Here is a 26,620-nt window from a genome sequence, read left to right on the forward strand (position 1 = left end):
TCTTGTAACACTGATCATGTGCTGTATTGATATCACATCAATTGCACAAAACAAATATTAAACACTAGAAACACGGGAATAGCAGTTATAAGGATATATTGTATTCTAACATTAATTTCTAGTGAATTTGAATGCTATAGGCCACTTAGCAAGCAATTTACATCCAGCAACGCACATCAAGCAATATCAACACTTAATGTACACCAACTTTACATGCAAAGCCTTTATTCCTGACACTGTGGCATATATCAATATCTGGTAATGATGTAATACCTATTAATAATGCCCATTATTTTTGTTTATATATCATGCCTATAGACATACCTATTAATTCTTAGCTCATTTTATATAAACTATGTAAATCTATACACAGAGCCATACTTATCTGAATTCGCCACTTCCGACTCGGTAGGAATCGTTAATTCTCTCACTCGGTTGGTCCACTTCTCCAAGGTGAGACTTGGGATCGGGAGACTGAGAGCTCCATGGCGTTTTCTCACAGGGATCAAGTAAGGAACGAACACACTCTGGCTCATCTGGACTAGCAATGTATCAAGAATCTTGAATAGTGTAGAACCTGTCATGAGGGCAGATATTCAACATTTGTCACATTTTACATGTTGGTTCTGTTTACATGTTATTAGTCACCCGACAAACCGAATTGAAAATGATTAATAAGGCAAGGTAAAATTTAAGGATATTCAATAGTATAAATATTAAAATTCTGCCTTTAGTTTTTCACACTTAAAATAACAGCACATTCAAATTAAAATCAACCTTAAAATATAGTGGAACCTTGAAAATCTGAACCTCAGTACAGTACAAGGAATACTATAAATTCTTTAAGAATTTCTTAAAAACTTTAAGAAACCCAAAGTTTCAAAACTTTTAATGAAACTCTAGACTGCTTTAGCATTAGCATACTATAGCTAATCATATTTAACCAGTATTTTTTATATTGGTATACATTTAGTAGTAAAAATTATTAGAAAAATACTAAACCCTACTGAACTCTTACTTAACATTATAAAACAAGTATTGAATGTAATGAAATGCAATTTTTGGGTGAGCCCCAGTGGCTCCCTACAGCTATATGCTGAGATGGTTACCCTCTACTGGGTCACATCAGCTGTAACGTTCTAGAGGCCTATTGAGGCCAGAACCCGGCCCCATCACAGAGTCACAGGGAGCAATGACATTTACTACTGTCACCTTATTCGGGATGGCCTCCAGAAAGTCGGCGAGACAAAAACAAACAAATGGTGCATTCAGGAGAGACCGAAGGCTCAAAACCAGCTGAAAGAGCTCCCCCAACTATGTAAACAAACTATCAAAATCTCTCAAAACATGTGCGATTTTGCTCACCCCACCTACCCCACTCATTTGAGGGGAAAAGGGAGGAGGTGGCCCAATGCCAGCCCGTGTTTCCAAGCTCAGTTCTAGGGGAAAATGTAGGCAGCCACCTGACAACTTGGAAGGGAGGGGATCAGGAAGCCACCGAGGCTCACCCAGAAATTTACTACCAAAGCCACACCTTGCCCAAAGGAAAAATGACAGAGGCAAAGTTTAGTCCCCTACACAACTGCTCGAACAACCATCAAGTCACCTGGGGCTAATTGAACACCAACAGATGGTGGTACTGCAACTAGGTCAAGGCTGTTCAAGGCAGGGAAAACGACACCAACCAAGAATATGAAATTTAATCTTAGAAGTCTATAAAGTGAGAAACTACAGTCGAGAAATGTGTAACCCAGTAATGACCCAACAACACATCAAATAATAAAGAAATGACAACGTTTTGGTCTGTCTTGAGCCATTATCAAATCGTGTCTTGATATTGGTCCAGGCCAGACTGAAAGGTCATTGTTCCTTCATTTTATTTATTGGTTGTGAGGGTATATATTTCTTCAATGATCTCAACTGCATGCAACAGCCCCAATCACAATGGTGGTCACTTTGGAAGCTATCAATTGACAGAAAATGTGTGCGAGAGCAGCCACATAGATTCGCTGTATTTCAAATAGAGAAGAGGTGCACACCACACTGTCTCCAGTCGAGTATGAGGAATCACCCGTCACTGGGTCGTCAGCCTCACTCCAATGTATAAATGCTTTTCCAAAGAAATGACTTGGGGTCTCTATACCCAGAACCCAATAATTAAGTGGAATAAGTGTATGAGGCAGTACATAGGGAAATGCTGACAAAAAGACAAAAACTAATAATAATGTTTATCAGCAAATTTATTAATACATTGGGAACTTTACATTACTTTAATCAAGAGTGGCTCAACAAAACCATACAAATCACACACAGCAGGAATAGTTCCCACGGTGCTGATATGAGAAGACACACAGTCTCTACTCACTTGCACGGAACAATAGTGAAGTAACTGAATAATAGTGAACACCCCGACAGTTACTGCCTAACGACATCTGATTGGAGTTCCAACAGAACACTCGGGCAATACACAACAATATCAAGAAATTCACAGTAACACTATCAATGACATCAATAATGCACACAATATCACTGTATCACTGAAATCAATTTCACAATTATCTATTAATCATTGAAATACGCATACATCACTGAGAGACTATATGTGGTGTATGTTAATTCACTTATACAAAGAACAAATACCCAGAGCACTTCCCACTCAGGTAAACATCTTGACATTTGTGGGTCACCTCAGTTGTTCTACCACTCAACTGAAGTGGTCGGAAAGGAGGTATACTTAATCGGTCAGTTAATTACCAAGATCTACACGGGGCAACCCTGGGAAAAGTAGTAGAGATTTGTACTTACTGTGGGCCGGCCTTGACACATTCCCTCCCAATACAAACACACATCCATAATAGCTGGATGATGATGTGTTGGCTGCACTGACACTGGCTTGACTCATGGATTGCATAGATGGCGGTCTCTTCTTCTCATTAACCTCACTCACTACCACACGTGGTTGAACATGCGAGGTTACTCGGTCACCGTAATGGATGGCAACTCCAAAGAACATGCATGACGTACGTGAGACATGGGGCAGGGCATCACGGAACAATGAACGTGTTGGCTCCGTGTGCGAAGCTGGACTGTCACACTGCAACGTGTATGGTACACACACTTGTGGACCCTGGGTCGGCACTTTAGGGTGGGTTTTAGTCACAAAACAAAAGAATCGGGTAGCAAGTTTAGAATTATTTCAAATCTTTCAGTAATCAAGCGGCGATAATCTGTAGATCACACACATAAATCTGATAACCTCAATCCTTCACTATGAACATGGATTGAACAGATAATATCCAATAGCACTTGGCTTCAGTCTGTTAATCCTGTAACAGTCACCGGGTTATATGCAGACGATGAGTCACAATAACATGGCTGAAGATATGACGACAATAGTGCCAGTTCCATAATGATATATGACTGCATAATATGGTTTATTGATACATCACAGATCAAGTAAATGTAATAGCTCAAAAAATTATAAAGTTCTTGGTGATAATGGCTAACAACTAGTGTAAAATTGGAAAATAAACAGTAATATTGGTATAACTGTTTACACTACATTCAAGTGGAGGTCGCTAAATTATAGTGTGTAGAAGTGGGAGGGAACTGTACATCACTGGTGATTGTGCAAAAGTACTTTCTACAAGACTACACTAAATACTGTATGTGGCTGGATAGTAGTAGGATTACTTAATAACAATCTTCAGATAAGGTGTAATAACAACAATATTTAGATAAAATATATAGCAGCAGCAAAAAGTAAATTTTGCATTGTCACTAGAATGCATTCCCTATTTGCCCTCATTCAATGTTCACAAATGTACCATTTATGTCAATATTCACAAATTCAATGTGCTGAAGTTTTACTGGAATGCATCCCTTAAAGGGCTCACTGTACCTTGTGACTAGCTCATCGATCCACTGTGACAGCTGTGGACCATATAAAGTTGAGTGAGAGGCAGAGACTTCCTGTGCTGAGGAGTTGCCATGATGTCCCAGACTAAGGAGGAGGCAAGTATTACTGAGATCTGCATCACTGTAGGATTCCGATGGCCCTTTGTGTAGTGCCCTGAAAATTGCAAACAATTTCATCATAAAATGAAATTATCAATGAATTTCATAAAGAAAATACCATGTTTGGACAATGGGTGGAGATGGAAGTGGCACACCAGCACAAAAAGCTGAACATGTAAAGAATAGAGTGCAGCGTGAAATGTAATGCCCCATTCCGAGTGGTTCCTTTGCAGCTTCCCTTAGTTTCTGTTACCAGTACAATAAATATTGTACTGGTCAGTGATCTGACACTGATTGTCAGATCCCAGTGACAATCTTGGTACACCAGGGACAAGTACATTTCTCCAGGCATAATACCTCTGAATAATGTTTGGAATATTAAATTGGCAAACAAAATCCTAAAACAAGTTAATCCCCCCCCTAATTAAACTACCCCACCACCATCAGGTGGTACAACAGCCACCTGTTGTCGCTGTTGTGGTGGCCCCACCACTTTTAAGTGACCAAGTGGTGGGGCCTGATCCTTCCAAGACTCAGGAAATGAAGCCACTTCACATGTTTAACTGGCACAAATGAGACTACACTTATTATAGATAAATTGACTCGTCTTCTTTATGACTAAGTGTCCCTGCATAAGGGGTTCATGCTAAAAACAAGTTTGATGGTATGTATGCAATTTATTAATATCTCTTGCTGTAAGGCTATTGCAGTGGCATAGATATAGCCATTTTCAGGTATTTTGTTAAAGAGAAACTATTTGATAATTTATCCATTGCTTATTTGTGGCAACTTTTGTCCTTCCTTGTTTATGAGAGATATGGTTCAGTGTTGGCATGTTGTATGCATCGTCTCAAGTTTGGTCTTTCAATCAGAAGTCATCTAGTATGGTCATATTGTACTATTTTCCAGTGTCTGAGAGGTTGTTTAACTCGTTTCCTTGCTAGTTGAGTGAACATATATCTACTAACTAGTCCACGGTCTGAATCTGCTGCATATATAGTTTCTTTGAGTGTTCTAAAGTATTTGTTGACATTGCTTGGGTAGGGGTCTAGTGTTTGTGCAGTTTTCACATAGGGTGTCTGTTTTTCCAGGTGGGGAATATGTTGAATCCTCCCACCCAGTTAAAGCTGATGTAAACCTTGTCCCTTCTACTCCCAGGTGCATTTCCATGGGCTTGTTGATGGCATGGCTATGCATCCAGGTTTCCTCAATAACATTTAGCTTCATTGCACGCATCTGTTTTGTTGTTTTCAGGTGTTGGCATGGAAGGTCTTCAAGGAGTTTATTCTGCTCCTGTTGGGAGCTTCCATCAATCAATCAATAGAACATTGCCTGCTTCTGCTTTGTTCTGTGTAGTGACTTCAGTGGAGCGTTATAAATATAGTACTACAGATTCATGAATTCTCTACAAAATTAGGACTTTTACATTATATCTAATGATTAAGCAACTACATCACACAATCAAACAAAATTAATGAATTCAGCAATGTGAGTGTTCTCTTACCTGGCCTCTTTGACTGATATTTGGCGGCCGTGCACGACCTGCAGCGGCAGTATGAGGAACGAGTGTGAGGCTCTCACAACATTATCAATCATCACTCTAACCATCCATGACCCGGGAAGCAATTGTTTACGCATATCAAAGTTGTGGGAAACTACCTGGTAAATGCAAAATAATTATAATTAGTGAGAAGCAATGCTGCAGATGTGGAATGAAACAAAAATATTGATGACATTATTATCCAAACCAAGTTGATTCAAGTCCTTCCTTTGTAGTGGGCATTCTACTGCAGAGAAAATTCAGTTTCAGTGAAACATTTCTATTATGTTCTATTTCTTGACAATATGATTTTATTAAAACATTCTGTAAGGCATTTTGAAACTGAAGTTACAAATCCAAAAGTAAAATTTTATTTCAGAAAATATAACTAACAAATATATAGGGGAGCCGGTCGGCAGAGCGGACAGTACGCTGGACTGTCATCCTGTGGTCCCGGGTTCGATCCCGGGCGCCGGCGAGAACCAATGGGCAGAGTTTCTTTCATCCTATGTCCCTTGTTACCAAGCAGTAAATAGGTACCTGGGTGTTAGTCAGCTGTCACGGGCTGCTTCATGGGGGTGGAGGCCTGGTCGAAGACCGGGCCGCGGGGACACTAAAGCCCCGAAATCATCTCAAGATAACATCAAGATATATAAAAAATAAGTCACAATAATACTTATTGTACCTACGGGTCCCAGTAGTACAGTCGGGTTCGTTCTTGATTTACAATAGAAAATTCCAAGTTAGAATCCCGGGTGAGACAGAAATGGTTGGGCACATTTCCTATCACCTAATTTACCTGTTCACCCAGCAGTAAGTGAGAAAGGATCTGACCAGCTGCAGCTCTCCTGGTGGCAACAATCGATACTAAAGGGTTCAAGCTAATTTCAAATAAATTATTTCCTTTCGTTTGGAGAGTTGTTTGGCAGTTTCAAGGCTTTGGTTCTTGTGACTCCAGCAGATGCCTATAAAGCTTTGCTGACATTCTGATTTTTTCCCAGTGAAATGGCATAATGTCAATTATTCTCTGCCACTGTAAGGCGGGGCCAGGTTTTGGCTCTGGTCAACACTAGGCCAAAAAGAACTGTGACTGATGTGACTTTTGTAGCTTGAATGTATCTCCCTGTAGCTATCTTGCTGATAGCAAGATAGCTACTGAGCCACAAAGGAATTCTCCTAGAAAAACAGGACACCCTCCTCCAGTGTGTCCCATTTTTCCCCAGCCCAACTAAAATTATCTAGTCTGCAGAGCTCAGGTTCTTTCCTCTATGAGCTGGCTAATTTAGAGTCTCATTACTGGGAAATAGATAGGCTTATTTTCCACTCTAAGGCCTGCTGATGTGAAGTGGCTGTCAAGACTGGCTCTATTCCTGTGTTGTCAGGTCTTGTGTTTCACTTGAGGCTATGCATAGTTTGGCTGTTATTTCCTGAGCATGTGTCTTATCTGGCCGATTTACTTCTGTATATGTCATTATGGAGAATTAAGATGTGGTTATTTTGTGGAATTGTAATTTTTGAGTCCAGCTTCTGGGGTCCATGAATGAAGCAACTGAGGAGGACTCCCAGAAAATGTTCCAGAGTGAAAGGGTTAATAGTGAAATTACAAACAGAAACAACATACAGTATTGTATATTTCCTACTGCAAGAACAAAACAAAAAAACAAGAATTTGTAAATATTAGGGCAACAGCTTACAGATGGAAACATGATGACAAGACCTGTCCTCCAGGTTCCAAGGTGATCTTCCCTTCAGCAGCAAGAGTTGAAGTTGGATCACTAAATACAACAAGTGGGTGCTGTACGGTGTCCTCTCCAGCAACTCTGGCATCACCTGTTACTGCTCCAGATCATCTTGTGACCACAGTTATATCATTGCTGGGCCCCAGAGCTCCACCCAAGTTGCGAAAAAATTGATCTTTCACATCAAATTCTGACCCTACCTTTAAAATGCTGTAAAAAAGACAAGTGTTGAGAAATTAGTCTTTGCATTCTGATAAAGCTTCCTCAAGGCTCAAATGAGACATTAAATATTAACATTTTTATATTATTAATTATTCTTAAATGTAAAGACAAGATAATCAAATGATACTATTCATACTTACAAGTAATCTATGGTTTGTTTTCTCACAGGGCAGTCTATATTTGAAAAGTGGAAAAATCCAAGTCTCGATCGGAAAGGCTCTCAGGCTGTCAATATTGCCTATGTACTGAACCAAAAGTCCCCTGAAACAAAATCAGTCATATTTTTCTATCTTAATATGACCGCTATTCCACAGTCGACCTGCAATCACAATAAACATATTTTAAAGATACATACACGCTTTCTGTACAGAAAATGAAAATGAATAAGTAAATTTATTACAAATATAAACCTCTGCATTTATCATGAAAAACATATATGTGGGAATAAATTTATTACTTCAGCTATACAGTCATACGCAGCAACTCCTTTAGCCATCAGAGATCACACAAATTTTGTTTGGAAATCATCTTGAATGGCAGAAACACTCATTTCTGCTTAATGATATTACACGAGACATATAATAAATCCATTCAAGTACTCTAGAGTCCTATCAAAGTGAGAGCTTCAAGTAAGTGTCCTTTAATTCCATCAGCTAATGATCCTTATAAACAGGTTTAACAGTACTGCACAAAGTTCTTGAAAAGTATGTGATCTTAATACAACAAATTAAAAATTATAATGACAAGAATCAAATCTAAGAAGTTTAATCTGAAGTATATAGCTACACATGAAACCCAGTATCAAATTAATACAAATTACAAATAAACTGGTGCTAGATAAACTAGTTTTAGTCAACAAACTTAAAAATCAAAGGGATAAACTGAGTTCAGTGCAACCTTTATTCAGCAAACTTAATGGGACAAGGCCCAATTCATCTCAACCACTGTAACTAGACATTAAAGCAGCGATCTTGTTGCTTGCAAGTCAGTGTTCAATCCCCTAACCGCTTAAGTGGTTGGGCACCATTTCTTTCCTCCATTTTATTTCAAATCCTTATCTTCATCCCTTCCAAGTGCTACATATTCATAAAGGCTTAATGCTCTCTCTTTGGCTTCAACGAACACTTGTTAAGTGTTTGGCAAATTGGTGATTAGATCCAGCTTGCAAACATGCGTTGCAATTGGAGGTTCGCTGGAGCAAGGTTTGACAGATTGAGGTTTCCGTGTACTCTTCAACTTTCTGTAGTTTACATCAATAAATTATTCTTTCACGTCATCTTATGACCAATTAACACACATTAAGACTAATAATATCTGTCAAAACATTTAACCACTGTGTGTACAATGAACACCATATCTTACCATGAATGTATCACCAAGATGGTATGAATGAACCTGAAGAACTAAAGTTGCATACACATTGCATTTGCTCTTCTCGGCGTTGACGAGCTGAGCCAACGCCCTGGTACCGAGTCTAGCCCCTGCATGGTAGAGCGTCAAGGCTGCAGCATTTCCACCATCCAGCTTATCCTTGTTATGGTAACGATTTTTCAAGTATCTCTCTAGCCCAGGAGTGGCTACCATTGAAAATTAGAAAAAAATATGTAAGAAAATGATACACAGTACTATACTGAATTATACTACGAAAAACATGGCTGCACAATATCTGGAAATCTTACAAAAAAAGGATAGCTGTATACTGCAGAAGCACAACCAGGAGTAATAAGGTAAGCAGTAAGAAGGGATAGAAGACAAGATCTACCGGGCCTTAGTTTATTGTATTAATACTATCCCAATGGTCCCTAGCCTTAGTTCATAAAATAAAATAATAATACCGTAATAATGATAGTAATGACAGCACCATAGGAAGAGCAATTGGGGTAAATAAGTTCAGCCTGAGACAGTTAGGGAGTTGTACAGACCAACTGGCATCACCTCGTGCTTGAGGTGATGCCTTCCCCCCCCCCCCCCTCCCAGGCACAAGGTATACGGCCCATCCCCGTACAAGAATGCTCATGTAGGACCAGTCCAAAAATGGAAGAACCATTCAATAGTTAGCAACTACTCACCTGTGTCATGCAAGATATTCACAGCAATCAAATCAATATTAAAATTTGCTGATCTGAACAATCTTTAATGTTGTCGGGTTGGTTAATTTGAGAATAGTGTAATAGCCTTTAATAAAGAAGTCATTCATAAAAACTTTTAAAAATCAGATGATGATTTAAGATAATGTTGTTGTCTTACATGCTACAAGAAACTTTCCACATTCAAATAAAAAGATATTATCAAAACCTACAAACCATTCTGCCTACAGAAAATTACTGCAAGGTAATAGAGATCTTGCAAGAATAAGCAACGGTGACCTACTATGGGGGAGGCAAAATGAGCTCACCAGTTCACTTTAATGGTTACTAGAGCTACACTTGGTCTCTTTCATTTTCTCAGACTCTTTATTACTCTTGCAAATGAACACGGCTTAGTCATACTTTGACTATATATGTCCTATTTATTGCAACCAAAATTATCTCAATGTCAGCATGTAATCCCTACTTTACCTATAATATGTCCAAACATGAACATGGTAATTATTTGACAAATACTTAAAGTATTCAAAACAAATTCTGAAATGTTCTCATTCTTATACAAGGTCACTTCTTTAAAAATAATATGGAGGGGGACTGCCAGATAAAACAGAACAGCAAAATTAGAGAGAAAAAGGTATCAACAGATATAAAACCATATAACTTATATTTTAACAAATTGGTGAAATGTACTTACAAGAGTAATAGGGAGTGTAGAGCCATGCATCCACCTGGTTAATAATTGCTTGGCTCATCACTGGCTCAAAGTTGCGAGCAAAAAAACAGGTTGCGTGATGAAGAAGCCTGAAACAAACAAGATTGTGAGTACAGGAAACTCTTCTTCCTAAGTGGCCCCTCAGTGTCACTCCGAGCAAGGGCCTGGATACTATAACTCTCACTATGTCTTCAATGGCCTCTGTCCCACGGTTATGAGGAACTTTTCATATGGTCATGTAACCTGGTTGCCAAGTACAGGTCAAGGTCAACTCACTACTAAACAGAATACAGAATATTTCTCCTGAGAGCAACCAAGAAGCCTATATTAAAAAATATATTTAATATTTATCATGAGTAAATGCTTTAGTAATATTTTTTAGCATTCAGAAAAAATCAAGCATGAATGTAATGAAGCACCCTTTTCTGGCTGGCTGCAGCAGCTCCCTGGTGCTAATACACACACACCCAGAGTTCTACCAGGTCTGTAGACTTGCTAAAACTTATCTAACAAGAGGATCAGGACTGTTGTGCTTGTTGAGGTAAGGGAAACATGGAGATCTGAGGTGGAACCAAGTAAAACCCAGGCAGAGAGTAAAGGCGAAACAAAACAAACTACATTCAGTATCTTGATTATAGATCGAAGAGATTGAAACAAGGCAAGGAAGCTAACCCAAGGTTTACAATTCATGCAACAGTTACCAGGTGTGCTACCAGATGGTAACTAGGGCTTCTTTCAAGTTCAGCTACTCTACACCCTCACATAAGTGCTGTCACTCTAGATGCAACCTAGCCCTCCCCCCCCCCCCTCAAGGAAAAAACACCAAAGAGGACCGAGCACAGGTGGATAAGGACATTGTTACGTACTCCTAGCAGAATACGTATATAAATTTAAAATAAATATTATTTTATTTTATCATTGTATGTATATGTACACACATTGTGTTTTGGGTAAATTGTCGTGTGGTTTGGCAGCGTCAGTGGACAAGAGCGCGGTTGTCTCTGCACACGTCTATTACTTGATTGATACGGGAAAGCTGGACCTGTTCAGTTTGAGAGTTCCAGATGTCACTTTTATTTAGTTAGGAAATGTTTTATATACTGTAATTAAACAGGTGTCATTATGCTTATATATTTTGTAAGCAACTATTATATGTAACTTGCAGTCTTATGTGTTTTGAGAACAAGTGGTTGTTCAATTAGTTTATAATATTAAAAAGTCCTTAGTTTCCATCCCTCATCCTGGGATGAGGCAGACGGGAGGTGAGAATGTGGGTGGCGACAGAGCGAGAGTTCAGTAGCTTCGGGGAACCAGGAGGAGTAACATGTGGGAGATAAGTCTGTTATATTTTGTTGTGCCATAGTTACTATTATATATATTGTGCCATGACAATTCTTTCATATATTCTATAAGTTAACTTTACCATCTGTATTTTTATATTATACTGTCTTGAATATATGTATATAAATTATTGATATATTCTTCAGTCCTATGTGAAGATTCTATTTTTGTGCTCATTACTTATTAAGGGGTTATACTGGTGATTCGCTATTGAGAACAGCAGTTGTGTAGTATCCCTAGACGTAATTGAAGTTGGCTGCTGTAGGATCACGAGCCGTAACGTACGATAGGTAACAAAGAGTTATGGGGGCCTGTGCCGGGAAATATTGTCCCACTTTAACTTAACTATGCTAATCTAACCTTGCCTTCCTAGGTACCAGTGTGTCAAGTGTCTCTGTGTGTTTCTTAAGAACTATTCCATGTGCCAAGCAAGCCTTCCTGTGTGTCAAGTAACAACGTTTCACGATTTTGAGGTAAGTCATCCTATATATTTTGTTTGTGCAGTGAGGCCAAGCGAATTTTCAGTGTGGTGACAATTTTACAGTGAAGTGTAGTGCAGTGCCATTGTTTTAATTATTTTGTGAATTAAGTGCCAAGTGTTAGTAACGATGGAGGAGAAAGTTGCAGCGTTGGTGGCTCAACCAGACTTTGAAGGGATTCAGAACCTTAAAAAGACTGAGTTAATACAAATGGCAAATCAGTTGGATTTGACCGCCAGCAATAGAATGGTTAAAGCCCAAATATTGAAAGTCATTGTGACGCATTTTGTTGAGAATGGGGAGTTAGAGGAAGAAATTCTAGAAGAGTTAAGAGAGGAGTCGAGTGATCAGATGACGTTAAAGCGTCTTGAGTTAGAAGCGCAAATAGCCAATGCTAAGCTTGAAGCTCAAAAGGAACAGAAAATATTAGAGGCTGAAGCTCGTCAAAGAGAGATTGAAGCTCAACAGCAACAGAAAATATTAGAGGCTGAAGCTCGTCAAAGAGAGATTGAAGCTCAACAGCAACAGAAAATATTAGAGGCTGAAGCTCGTCAAAGAGAGATTGAAGCTCAACAGCAACAGAAAATATTAGAGGCTGAAGCTCAGCAAAGGGAGCTAGAGACTAGGCGTTTAGAAATTGCGGCACAGTTGCAAATAGAAGCCACAAAGAAGCAACAATTAGAGATTCAACAACAAATGGCTGACACTAACTTCAGGCTTGAATCACAGCGTATGGCAGCTGGGCATGGAAATACTAGTAATGTTTCAACAAATAGTGATAATAATCCCATCAGGATGAATAAGTATATAGAGTTGCCCAAGTTCAATGAGGAAGATCCTGAGGTTTTCTTTGCACATTTTTATAAAATTGCCATCAGTATGAACTGGCCAAGGGATCAGTGGGTAGCCATTATGCAGTCTCAATTTAAGGGGCGTAGTCAGGAGGTTTTCACATCCCTACCTGACGCTCATAGCTTTGATTACGAATTTGTAAAGAAAAGCATCTTAAATGCTTATCAACTAAATCCAGAGGCACACAGGCAAAAGTTCAGAAATCTAAGGAGGACAAGTGATCAGACAATAGCAGATTTTACTCGTCAGAAGACGAATTTTTGCAACAGATGGTTAAAGTCACTTGCAGTCACTGATTTTGATGCTTTAAAGAATCTTCTTATAATGGAAGAAGTATTGTCATGTCTCCCAGACCAGTTGTCTACTTTTATGGCAGAACAAAAGAATGTAACAGACATTTATGAGCTGTCAAAGCTCGCGGATGAGCATGAGTTGTTGACTAAGGCCCCGTTTACGGCCACTTCACCTAAGTCTAGTCGTAGAGTAAATTATAATGCTCACCGTACTCCTTATCAGAATCCATCCCGTCCTAGTACTCCAGTTACTCCCATGAGCTCTTCTCTTACAAAACCTAATCCTGCTACTTCATTGTCAGGAATGTCAAATAATAATAAGGTTATTTCTAAACCTACAGTTGGTTCTACCAGTGTGTCCACTGTAAGGTCCTGTTCCCATTGTAAGAGAAAAGGCCATGGAATTCATTCATGTTTTATATTGCACCCTGAGTTACGACCAACTGGTCTCATTTATTGCAGAGGTGTGCAAAATAAACTTACTAATAAACATGTAACTGTAAACCCCAATTGGGTGAACCAGTATTCACCATATATGTCTTCAGGTGAAGTCTTGTGTATTAATGGGAAGTGGAAGCCAGTGGTTATTCTTCGTGATACAGGTGCTTCCCAAACCATAATTTCATCCAGTATTCTTTCTGATGTTGAAAAGAGAGAGACAGGAAAGTTTGTTGTTCTTCAGAGTGTTGCAGGATGTAAAACTGTACCTCTAATAGACATTAATTTCAGATCCACCATTACACCACGTTTATGCACTGTGGGTGTTAGTACACAGTTGCCCATCCCAGGTGTGGATGTTATATTGGGTAATGATGTGGCCATAAATCATGTTGTGGGTGAGATTGATCCCCTGTTGTGTAAACAGCCAGTTGCAGACCATGTTTATTCTGCCTGTGCTGAAGTTAGTTCTATGAATGAACCTGTTGTAGAAGATGGTTTTGTCCCTTCTACCTGTGCTGATGTCAGTACTAATATAAATCCAGTTGTCAGTTCTGATGTTGTTACTCAAGCATTTGTTCCAGTAACCAGTACCCCTTCAGTGGAGAAGTGGGATGTGGTTGTTCCAGATTCCTGTGTGGCCGATTTAGTTGTTGAGAGTAAGCCTGATACTATGACTCTGCTTTATTCCAATAAATTGGGAAAGGATGTCCATGTACCATTGTCTTGCCCGCTCACGACGAACGTTGTGCCAGGAGTTGAGAGAAACTTAAAAGCCACGACTCTGTATTCCAGCCAAGTGAATGGTTTAGGACAAGATGTCGGGTTGGCAGAAGTATTCCCGCTCACTCCAAGTTTCGAATCAGTTGTCGAGAGTAAGTCCGTTGTAGAGGCCCCGCCTCACCCTAGTCACGGTGATATAATAGGGGAGGAGGTCAAACTACCTGTTACTTGCCCGCTCGCTTCAGATTCCTTTCATTTATGTGCTTTGAGTAGAACTGACCCTAAGATTTCAGAGAGAAGCAAGGAGACAGTCTGTACTGTAGATCCAGTTTTGGAGAGTGTGGGAAAGCAGCCAGAGGATCAGCTTCTGTTGAGTAGATGGAGACCCATTGAGCCTCCCTCTTCAGTTGTCTGTGAGGATGTGACCCAGCTTGGTAGTGATATTATTGATTGTGAGCAGACAGTACTCCAAGCAGCTCCAGAAGTCATGGGAGGAAATTTTGGTAAAATCATTAAGAGTGGTAAAGTAGCATTTGGATCTAAGTTGAGGAGTTGTGATTCTTATTCTATGTGGAGTAAGTATTTCTCATTGTGTACATTGAGTCAGAGTGTGTGTAGGATGTTGAAATCTACTTTTATTCTGCAGGAGCCATTTTCTTGTGAAGTAATGGACTGTGGGACATCTTTGTCAAGCCTTGTGGTGGAGCAGAGAGAGTTTACTCAAGTAGGTTGTGCATCCAGTTCTGAGGAAGTGGTGAGTTATGCTAGAGCAGTGTCTCTATATTCAGATCCAGTTAATTTTGATGCACGAGTGATAAAAGTGTATGTTCCACTCAAGTGTGGTGATGACATTCAGAGTCATATTGGAGTTGACTTTCAGAGTCATATTGTGGGTAAAAGATTAAATCATACTGGGGAGCAGATGTTTGAGGCTCCAGAGGTGCAATTCAAGTTGGAGGATAAGGTTATCCTACCTAGAGTTAATCATTGTGAAGGGTTTCAGATTGTCCTTGGGCGTTTTCCAGGTAATCTGCTGTTCATCTTCAAGATGTTAAGACCCTTAAACCTCTTGGTTGATTGGTTGTCATCAGACGTAAATCACTTGAGAAGTGATGGTGAGGGTTGTAAAGTTTTCGGCATGTTTTATTTAGTCTCTTGGAAGACTAGACGGTTGATGAATGTGTGTGTTGTGTTCAAGTTCACCATCAGAGGGTGTGAACTTGTCTTGAGAGTTATGATTGAGATATGGTGCCTAGGCATATGCCTGTTTTCTTTCACTGATCGTTATGACAGAGTTATGAGGCAATTGATTTCTGTGTTCCTTATGGATCATCTGAGTCAGTTCGATCAGGTAGTCTTTGCACTTGTCTTGGGTTGTATTTCTTGGTTGGAAGGTCAAAGGTTTGATAAGTCGGTGTCTTGTGTTTCGGAAGGTTCTATGAATGGGAAAGTCTTATGCATAATTGTGAGGTTTAATGCTACTTTCTCTAATTTTAGTATCCATTGGGCGAGAGTATGTGTTCCACAGAGGATCAAGAGTGATGAGCAGATGTCTGTGTCAGAGCATACCCAGGAGAAGTCCCAACTCAACTCAACATACAGCCTGCTTCAATTAAGCAGTTCAGCTCCAGAAAAAGGGAGTAATGGAAAATCGAGGCTGTCTTGGGAAAATTCACCATGTAGAAAAGGAATCACATGGAAAAATGAAACTGATCTTGGAGAAATAGTAGAAACATATGAAAAGCAAAATTGCCATGATAACTGTGTGAAAGCAGCTACCTTTATTGACAATTCTATTCATGCTACTAATGATAATGTAGATAGGTGTGTGAAATATGATCTAAAACAAAGTGAAATAAATGAGATAGTACCTTGGAGAGATAAATTTGCATACTCCAGTGACACATATGTAGAACATAGTCATAAGACTGAAATTTCTGAGTTTCCTGTAAGACTATATTTGGAGTGTTTTCATTTTTGTCCAGAAATGTGTTCTTATTACTTTTACATGTTTGGTGTAATTAATACCATAAATCTCAAGTGTCATACATTTTACTTTGAAAAAATGCCATTGATCTTCAATCTATTGCATTTTTTTTCTTGGAGGTGGAAGTGTTACGTACTCCTAGCAGAATACGTATATAAATTTAAAATAAATATTATTTTATTTTATCATTGCATGTATATGTACACACATTGTGTTTTGGGTAAATTGTCGTGTGGTTTGGCAGCGTCAGTGGACAAGAGCGCGGTTGTCTCTGCACACACAGAGTTCAGTTTCAAACCTGTTCAGTTTGAGAGTTCCAGATGTCACTTTTATTTAGTTAGGAAATGTTTTATATACTGTAATTAAACAGGTGTCATTATACTTATATATTTTGTAAGCAACTATTATATGTAACTTGCAGTCTTATGTGTTTTGAGAACAAGTGGTTGTTCAATTAGTTTATAATATTAAAAAGTCCTTAGTTTCCATCCCTCATCCTGGGATGAGGCAGACGGGAGGTGAGAATGTGGGTGGCGACAGAGCGAGAGTTCAGTAGCTTCGGGGAACCAGGAGGAGTAACATGTGGGAGATAAGTCTGTTATATTTTGTTGTGCCATAGTTACTATTATATATATTGTGCCATGACAATTCTTTCATATATTCTATAAGTTAACTTTACCATCTGTATTTTTATATTATACTGTCTTGAATATATGTATATAAATTATTGATATATTCTTCAGTCCTATGTGAAGATTCTATTTTTGTGCTCATTACGTATTAAGGGGTTATACTGGTGATTCGCTATTGAGAACAGCAGTTGTGTAGTATCCCTAGACGTAATTGAAGTTGGCTGCTGTAGGATCACGAGCCGTAACGTACGATAGGTAACAGACATCATCAAGAACCAATCAACAATCTCAATGGGCCCAAATATAACTAACAATTAGAGCCATTAAAATACCCAATAGTGCCAGACACGAGAGATGTGAAGTTAACTACTTCACGCCGAACTGCATAAACCAGACGTGAATAAGCATATGGAACCACATAACTAAACTGAAAAAGTTCTTGTTCACCACTCAAGAAGAACCCAATAAAGATACAAAGAATCCCCCACGAACCAGACTATAGCCTAACGTCATTTATCGACTCTACAAAAGGGCTGACAAGCGGGCCAAGTCCAAAGTACTACCCTGAGCAAAACAACTGAAGAGAAGAAGTTCCAGAAAGGAGGATGCCTGAACCCCTTCACAGCAGAATTTTCTATAGAGGAAATGGGAATGCAAAATGACACCAGAGAAGATGACACTAAACAAAAGTTGGGTGAACTTTTTATTTTTTTAGGACAGTTAAGGCTCGGCTCCCACTCAATCCTCCCTGCCAAGGGCTTGAATCTAACAGAAATTGCTAGCAAAGTATTTGACGCGCACAGTACTACTATGCTACAAGGACTGTTGTAATTTATCTAGACAAGGAAAGTATTCCCTGTTGAGATGATGGTGTAATGCATGCAAGACCACGTGAGTAAAGGTGTGGGTTGGCCAGGTTCCAGCTAGCGTGGCTTCATTCTTCTATCTTGAATCAAGATAAGTAGCCTGTTTATTTCATCTGCACATCCCAGGTGAGTTTTACTCAGTCTTGGGATGATCTTGGATCCCATGCACCCTTTGCCTCTATGAGCATACCAAATTCTGGTACTTGTGTTAGACATGCCAACACAAGTTCAGAGGCCTGGTAGCATTTTGCTTCCAAAAGCCAGACCAAAATTATGCACTGTAGTAACACACACTTTAGCAAATATCATCAGTCAATAATGGATTTCTTTAACTGAATTACAACGAAAGATTTTCTTAACACAGGCAATGTAAATGCTTTTTGTTAAGGTTAAAGCAATGGTTGGAATATAGCTTCCAACCATTGAAAATATAATTATTCACTCGATAATATAATTATAACTAACCTCGAGCTTAGGCCAGTCTCCTGGAATGAAGTCATTGGGTGAGCATCCGCACCAGTCAACAATGTGTTTGTACTGACACTTGCAACCCAGTTTCCTTTTCCAGTTAGTTACATGGAGATCGTTGTCCATGAATGACTGGCAGAATCGCGAGTTGCTCAAGACAGTATGAAAGAATGACTGGAAAAATAAAACGAGGGTTTAGGTTATCTCTGAAAAGCCACAAATGTCTTTCAGGTAATCAGCATAAAAGTTCTAATATTGCACCTCATGCATATCTTCTTTGCTGGAAATTATGTCATTCGTATACACTCAAGATTTAACTGTAATTAAATAGTTAACATATTGTTTCACATAATAAGGGGCAAATAAATGTGAATACATTAGAGCATAAAATGTTTACAATAACACACACACGCATGTCAAAACTTTTAAACATAATAAAAATAAATTATATAATCACCGCATACAAAACTGCAACTTGAATCGATAAAATTGTTAAGGAGCAAATTTTGAACGCGTCTCCATCAAGAACAAGAGGCCATAAATTCAAACTAAGAAAACAAGGGAAACAATACATTCATGTAAATTCTAATTTGTAAGCTATGGTAGATGGATGGAGAGTATTGAATGAAAGGGTTACATATGAAGTGTATATACTGTAGGTCAGAACCATCGAAAGTTTTAAAACTGTAGGTGGCATAGAGCACAAAAAAGATGATATACATATTGTTACGGTAATCTCTTTCTTAGGCAAGGAGATCTTGCCTATTCCATTACCGCCTATTCAACAACATATCTGCATACTCCAGTATAAGAAATCAACAACAATAAGTGCTCAGAAGCCTGTGTCTAGACAGACACCACCCCTCCCTCTACCCTCAAGTACCCGAGACACCTGGACACTTCTGTCTGTCTGGGGTCCAGGCGCCACTCGACGGTCGACCAGCCCTTAATTGCTTGTTTGAGACTGCCGGCGATAGTTCCCTGCACATCAGCGCCACCTACACTAGGCCTGGACGCCTATATAAGCAGCTCACCACCAGCCGGTCCTCACAATACACTTCGTGCTCTCAGCAGTAACGTCTACTGTAACCTTCCAGGAAACCGTAGATGCGTGCTGCTTATTGTATGTTATATATTTCACCTTTATTTGCTATTAGCGTAACTGTTACCTGTTCATATTACATTGTGTTTTGTGTTTCACCAAGTAGATTATGGGAGTTGCTTTATTTGTTGTTAAAGTCATTTTTTATTATATATTTAAAGTTTTTCATTCTTTGAACTTTACCCGCAGCTCTCACACCGTAAAGAGGTCAGAAGCAGTTTTATTTACTTTGTTTTATTTTTTTTTCTCATATAATGTGATTGGCATTCCACCTGCCAGAAGAGCAACTGTTATATTCTTTCCCTTTTACGTCACATATACTAATTTTACAGTACATATAATAATTTTTCAATAAGTATCTTTTTATATATTCTTAATACGCTAAAGTTGGAAGATAAAAGAAAAAGATGTGATATGACCACTACATACAAAACAGTATTAGGAATTGACAAAATTGACTAAGATTTTTTGAAAACTGCAGCTTCAAAAACATGAGGACTAAAATTCAAACTAAGGAAACAAAGCTGCTGAAGAAACATTAGAAAGTTCACTATTTCAAACAGAGTTGTAGACGGTTGGAACAAGTTAAGTGAAAAGGTGGTGGAAGCCTAAACCATCAGTACAGTAATTTTAAAACATTATATGACAAAGAGCACCTGGGGGAAAACGGGGACACCATGAGCCACCATCATCATTTAACCTCACCTAGATAATTACAAGAGTATGGGAAGGAACTACTCTTTCAGTGCATGAGTAGTGAACAGATTGAAATCTTAAAGGTGGTAATGCAAGACAACTAAATTCACAGTAATAAATGTAGATAACACAGGGAAATAAGAAATTAAAATCATTTTTTAATTAGATACCTGATGATAAAAAGGCAGGCCCAAGAGCTAATCCTTCCAACCTACAAGGAACATACTTGCACAAACACACACTGTAGAAACGGGAATAATTAAAATGAAATAAAATCTGAGACAAGGGGCACAGGCATTCTGGAATGCTTACCTCGGCAGGTAACAGCGAAATAGGAATAAGATTTCTTGAGGCCTTTCACAAGCTGATCCTGACTGTTAACTACATATTCAACAAAATCACGATTGATACACAGCCAGTCACTCCCTCCATCTACGGGAATTCCTGTTGAAAGAGCACTCAGTAAGATCAACTTTATGGGGAGGAAAACGAGAGGATTTAGTTTTTCTGTTAAAATTTATATTTAATGTAATTAAGATACTGGTAAGTTGAAGTATGGTGGTGGTTTTGAGATAAAACATGAGAAAAAACAATTAAGTAATAAACTGATTATACAATTAAGCATTATATGAATAAGTGTTTGAAATGTGTGTGCTTGTATTTTATGGGTTTATATGCAATAGTACTGAAGTGCAGACAGGTTCAAACCACTATGTACTACATGGCTATTATACCCGATAAAAAATTTAAATAGAAGAATTTTAAGTGTCATCTTTCTATTTCTTGATTTATTTGTGAATACAGTATACTGATATCAGTGGTGGTGATTAAATTCCATAATTACACTTGACTTCTCCTACCTTTTCCCGGTTTAGTGCCTTCTATTGATAATTACTTACTTCTCCTACCTTTTGTAAGTGAAGATTGAGAATGCACAATTAATGCTCCAAATTGGTCTTTGAAGCAGCTACAGTCTAAAAGTAATAAATGGAACTCTTCTAGCATTTTAAACTGTAATTCACTGGTAACACAAATTTCAGTCATTTGAACTGAGCAATGTAGGAAAACACTCAAATCAGAATGACTTTGAACAATTTTGGTGTGAAGGTGACTTGCGAAAAGTCTTGAGCTTCACAATATACCAAACATAACTAGATTTTATGCAGTAGGAACCTACAAAACAACAACAACAATAATGGACCTATCAATAGCCTGCCCTTCATTTTACCAAATATGCACACAGACCTAATCAACATTTACTTATGTTATGGTAAAGCAAGGGTTTATTTTCCATCCAGAGTGGCAATACCATTCAGGAACAAGAGTGATGAGATTTTCCCAGATCAAATAAAAACAATTCTGATAACATGTGACTAGTGCATCACAAAGTTTGAAATGTGCATTTCCATTCCAATTTCAAAGTCTGCTTTCATGTCAACAGCCTTAATTAGGCATAAGGCAATATTTTTTTATATCCCATTTTTGGGACATCAAACCTGTTAGGTTTAGGTTCCCCCCTAGCTAAAGATTCTACAGTCTACGTGGCCATCCATCCAGTTACTGGCCAGACGCAAAGATGTTTAAAAAAGTAGCCAAATGATCCGCATATCATGCACTGCATCACGCCAATCATATTCCATCACAGGAATTCATAAAATAAGCTCCATACAATATATTGAAAAGCTGAACTGAGCATGTTATTCATATTTTGCTCATCACAGTTCACCATTTACCAATTAAAACAGTATTGAAGGATTAATGGTCTGTAATAAGTAATGACAAAATAAACTGTAAGTGATCAAAAGTGAATGAAGAAGTTTACACAAATGCTGAAGAATTTGTTGAACTCATAATACAATGACATTCAGTTTGAGCACTTTATAAAGATTTTAACTAAACAAAAACTATTAAACTAAGTTATTAAAATATTTATTATCCCTACAGCAATCAGCAATTGATTATTCACAATATTAGCCCTAACCAGTAAGCACAAATATCAGCGTTGAATATAATGAAACGCCATTTTTTGGGTGAGCTCCGGAGGCTCCCCCGGGACTATTCCGGTGGATATGCTAATGTCAGTCTTTGGCATCAGTCATGTGTATGGAGTTCTGTGGGCCTACTGGGGACCATGAGCTAGAACCTGTCCTCCTCAGAAGAGGCACGAGGAGCAATGGCCTATAGAAACCCCCGTGTGGTTGGAAGCATTCTATGTCTGCCATCAACCGGGTCTGGCACCCAGAAAGGTAAGCGTCCCAAAACAAACCCCTATTCTGGTGAACATATGTATAGAACTCTCCTAACAGAAACGAACATGACGTCACACATCGCCTCGCCGCTGTCTGCGCAGCTTCCCCCTCCCAGGTAGGGGAATGGGGGAGCCCCAAACCACTGCACTGGCAATCCACCTCCGAGATCCGAGGCTGGACATCAAAACAAGCGAAAAACCCGCCGACAGGGGGAGGAAGGTTTGCCGGGAAGCCTCCGGGTCTCACCCAGAAAATGGCTTATTATTATATTCATCTCTGGTTTTCTGGGGGGAGCCCCTACGGCTCCCCGGAGATAACTACCCACAGTGGAAAACCAGAGGGACTTACCCGGGAGGCGGTCGCTGCTCACTCCTCAACCCGGAGTCGAGACAACTGGCTGCATCCGCCGACCCAAAGCGACACAGGCCCGACTAGACCCAGGAACGTTCACGAGGTAGCACGCAGCCATGACCCTGTTCGACTGCCCAAAACCCCGAGCCCTAATGTCAGCCCAGGACATGTTGTTAAAGACGGCAGCAACAGCAGGGAACTTATGAACGTCATGAGCACGGGGATAGAGCACAGGCTGGCTAGATTTATTAACCCTGCAAACGACCTGGTAAACCCGAACTCGCGAACAGGGAAAAAGGGAAACCGGATCAACCCAAAGCGCGTCCCCGAACAGAGAAGTCGTGGCGCGCAAATAACGGCGGTGGGCCGCAACCGGACACAAAACATGATGCACCCCTGGCCTAGCCAACCAGGCATCTCAACCCAAGGACCCCTCCGGAAAGCAGCCGTCTCATTCTTCACCAGACAAGAAGGAGACGGCTGCAGACGAACAAACCGATTACCACTCCCGAAAGAGCAGAAACCCCTGCGTCGGAGGAGTGCATGAAGCTCGCCGACCCGACCTCGAAGAGGCCAATGCCAACAGAAAGAGAGCCTTCGAGAAACAATCCTGAACCGAAGGGGCCACAACAAACGAAGGAGAATAGAGATAGGAGAGCAGTCTGTCCAATGACCAGGACGGCTCAGGCGGCGCATGAGCAGGCCGGAGGTGAAACAACGCACGAGAACGCTTGCGAAACGGGGCAGAAGTAACATCTATACCGAAAGTAAGCTGAAGCGGCTCCGCCAGTGCCGCCCGATACGAGGAGACAGTATTCAGCATAAGATGACGGTCATGGAACAACTAAGAGAGAAAGGACAACACCACCGGAACCAAAAGCGAGTACAACGACGAAGAGTAAAAAAAAAACGGAAGGACCGCCAGGAAACTTCATACTGCCACTGAAACGAAACCCGCAGGTGAGACACTAACAAGGAAACCACCTAGTCACCATAGAAGAGATGACAAGCTCGAGTCAAAAATACCATAAGCGCAGAATCGAGAAGATCGAACCAGTCACGTGACGCACCGGTCCGAGGTGCTGAAAGAGGTGGAGGTGCTGGAAAACCTCCGGGTTCAGACACCGAGCAAGCAACGCCTGAAACCACGACTGGGCCGGCCACCAAGGGGCCAAGAGGACAACACGAAAACAACACTTCCACACGCAAAAAAATTTTATTTAAAAAATTACGTTGATAACAACGCCTTATGCTACGTTACAAAATAAAATTAATATATACAAAAAATTATTGCAGTCATAATTAAATAAAACACTATATTTTATATAGTTATCCATAAAGAAAGCTAATATTTCACAGCTCGATCTCCATCCTTGTCACTCACAAGTTCTTCAAGAGATCTATCTGTGTATTGTTCAATATTAATTCTGTAGACAAAATTATGGGTCCTAGTGATACCTCTTGTTAGTGGTTGTAAGTCGTTCAGGAAACAGGAAATTGAATTTTTTTACTTTAATAAGAATGACTCGAATAGCGTATGAAGCATGCAAGCATAAAATTGACTAAACGACATAACTTCTTTAAGATGAACAGAAAAGCCTTTCTCTGCCTGACAATGAATGTCATCACCGTCTTTTCTGCAATTGTTTTGTTAAGGCAATTTGCTGTAAATAGCATGAGTCTTGCAAGAATGTCTCCTACCAACCTTAGAGTCTTCATTTAACAAGTGCTTCAACAAATGAATACCGCCCAAGGGATATACCCACCGAGAGATGTGTTTCACTTCTCGGTGTATATACTGTTCAGAGTTTAATTTAGTCCTGGAATATATTCATAATTAAATGTATACTTTCTGGTTGGTCAGTAAGATAATGCAGTGGCCTTAATAATTCTCCCATGGTTGACAGGCCTTTTGTCCAACATTAAACCAAACCATTATATTGTCTACAACCCAGTACGTGGATGAAGAGTGTCTCTCTCTCTCTCTCTCTCTCTCTCTCTGTCTCTCTCTCTCTCTCTCTCTCTCTCTCTCTCTCTCTCTCTCTCTCTCTCTCTCTCTCTCTCTCTCTCTCTCTCTCTCTCTCTCTCTCTCTCTCCTCTCTCTCTCTCCTCTCTCTCTCTCCTCTCTCTCTCTCCTCTCTCTCTCTCCTCTCTTTCTCTCTCTCCTCTCTCTCTCTCCTCTCTTTCTCTCTCTCCTCTCTCTCTCTCCTCTCTCTCTCTCCTCTCTTTCTCTCTCTCTCTCTCTCTCTCTCTCTCTCTCTCTCTCTCTCTCTCTCTCTCTCTCTCTCTCTCTCTCTCTCTCTCTCTCTCTCTCTCTCTCTCTCTCTCCTCTCTCTCTCTCTCTCCTCTCTCTCTCTCTCTCCTCTGTGTCTCTCTCTCTCCTCTCTCTCTCTCTCTCCTCTCAGTCTCTCTCTCTCCTCTCAGTCTCTCTCTCTCCTCTCTCTCTCTCTCTCTCTCTCTCTCTCTCTCTCTCTCTCTCTCTCTCTCTCTCTCTCTCTCTCTCTCTCTCTCTCTCTCTCTCTCTCTCCTCTCTCTCTCTCTCTCTCTCTCTCTCTCTCTCTCTCTCTCTCTCTCTCTCTCTCTCTCTCTCTCTCTCTCTCTCTCTCTCTCTCTCTCTTTGTATAAAGTTATTTGAAACTGGACGAATAATTACACGAATTGCATCAAATATTAAGTAATAAAAATGGTTTTGTGCACAGACAAACAACAGGGAACAGTTAACGGTTATGGTGATACAAAAGCACAAAAGATTTGTTTCACTTCCGGGAATGAATTTCTGGACAGATATTTAAAAACTCTTCACTACCAACAAGCTAATCATTTCCTTCCGAAGGCACTAGGAGGGTCTGGCGTTGGCGGCGAGACAGAACTGACTCCACACTCAAGGTCTTGCAGCCGCGTGAAGTCGTCACTGGCTGACAGGGACAGAGGCCTAGTCGTTACGTACAGGGTGGAGGTTGCTACCCCTCTGTTGGCTCCAATGGAGGTGCAGATAACTGCTGTCACGGGCGAGGCCCCGTTTGGTTTGCCTGAGGCTGTTGTTGAGTGGGTGGACTGTGGACTGGTGTTGGCGGTGTGTCAGGACTCCAGCATGTGCGCCACCTCACGGAATCCGCCCAGAAACTTGGCACTTCCGCTGCAGCTCTCCAGACCTGAAGTAACAGTTTTACTCAGCATGTTATAGTGACACTGATACTGCAAGAGTGGCACTGAGAGTATTGTTATATTAATGCTAAACGTAATTAGAAAATCATTTGGAGCACTGAAGTGACTCGAACCAGTGATCAAGGTACGTCAAGCCGCGCACCTTACCACTGTACCACAACATGGTCTAAGTTATACAACCAGGGATTTCACTGAATACACGGGAGGTTAGCAGGCTTCTACTGAAGCTGGTCCAAGTTTCACATATAAACCCCAAGCACTCTGGTGTAGGTAAAGGTCATCAACCGAACCCTAACTTCCAAGACAAGGAAATCCCACTAACGTGATATATCAATGAGAAAATTAATTGGAACGTTGATATATATCACGTAAGTGAGGTCTGGAGCTGGCGTGGAACATTCAGTAGGAAAGAAATCCATTAATACTGCTAATGGATCCACAAAACTATTGAAGCATTAACATCGCATATTATCACAACACAGGTTAAATTTACGTGGATGATCTATAGAAAAACACACTTCAGATTATTCTTAATGTGACATACATTCGTATTAATTTGTTGCGACATCCTAGAATAGCAAATTTATAACAACAGATGAAATAAGGGATCCGACGACCCCTTGCACATTATTACTAAAAATAACACGGTTTTACAGGTAAG

General features: G+C 39.9%; 1 protein-coding gene and 1 pseudogene across 1 annotated transcript in view; both read right to left on the minus strand.

Annotated features, from left to right (window-relative positions):
- Positions 1-381: 381 nt before the first annotated feature.
- LOC138369648 (xylosyltransferase 1-like) lies at positions 382-21,238 on the minus strand (annotated as a pseudogene).
- Positions 21,239-25,380: 4,142 nt separating this feature from the next.
- Positions 25,381-26,620, minus strand: part of LOC123751855 (putative neural-cadherin 2) — a 157,245-nt gene continuing 156,005 nt past the window's right edge. The window contains exon 22 of the mRNA XM_069333074.1: positions 25,381-25,946. Coding sequence (XP_069189175.1) covers positions 25,873-25,946 — 74 coding nt within the window. The 3' untranslated portion in view covers positions 25,381-25,872. The remainder of the gene's footprint in view (positions 25,947-26,620) is intronic.

Source organism: Procambarus clarkii, chromosome 29 (assembly GCF_040958095.1).
Source record: "Procambarus clarkii isolate CNS0578487 chromosome 29, FALCON_Pclarkii_2.0, whole genome shotgun sequence".
NCBI lineage: Eukaryota > Metazoa > Arthropoda > Malacostraca > Decapoda > Cambaridae > Procambarus > Procambarus clarkii.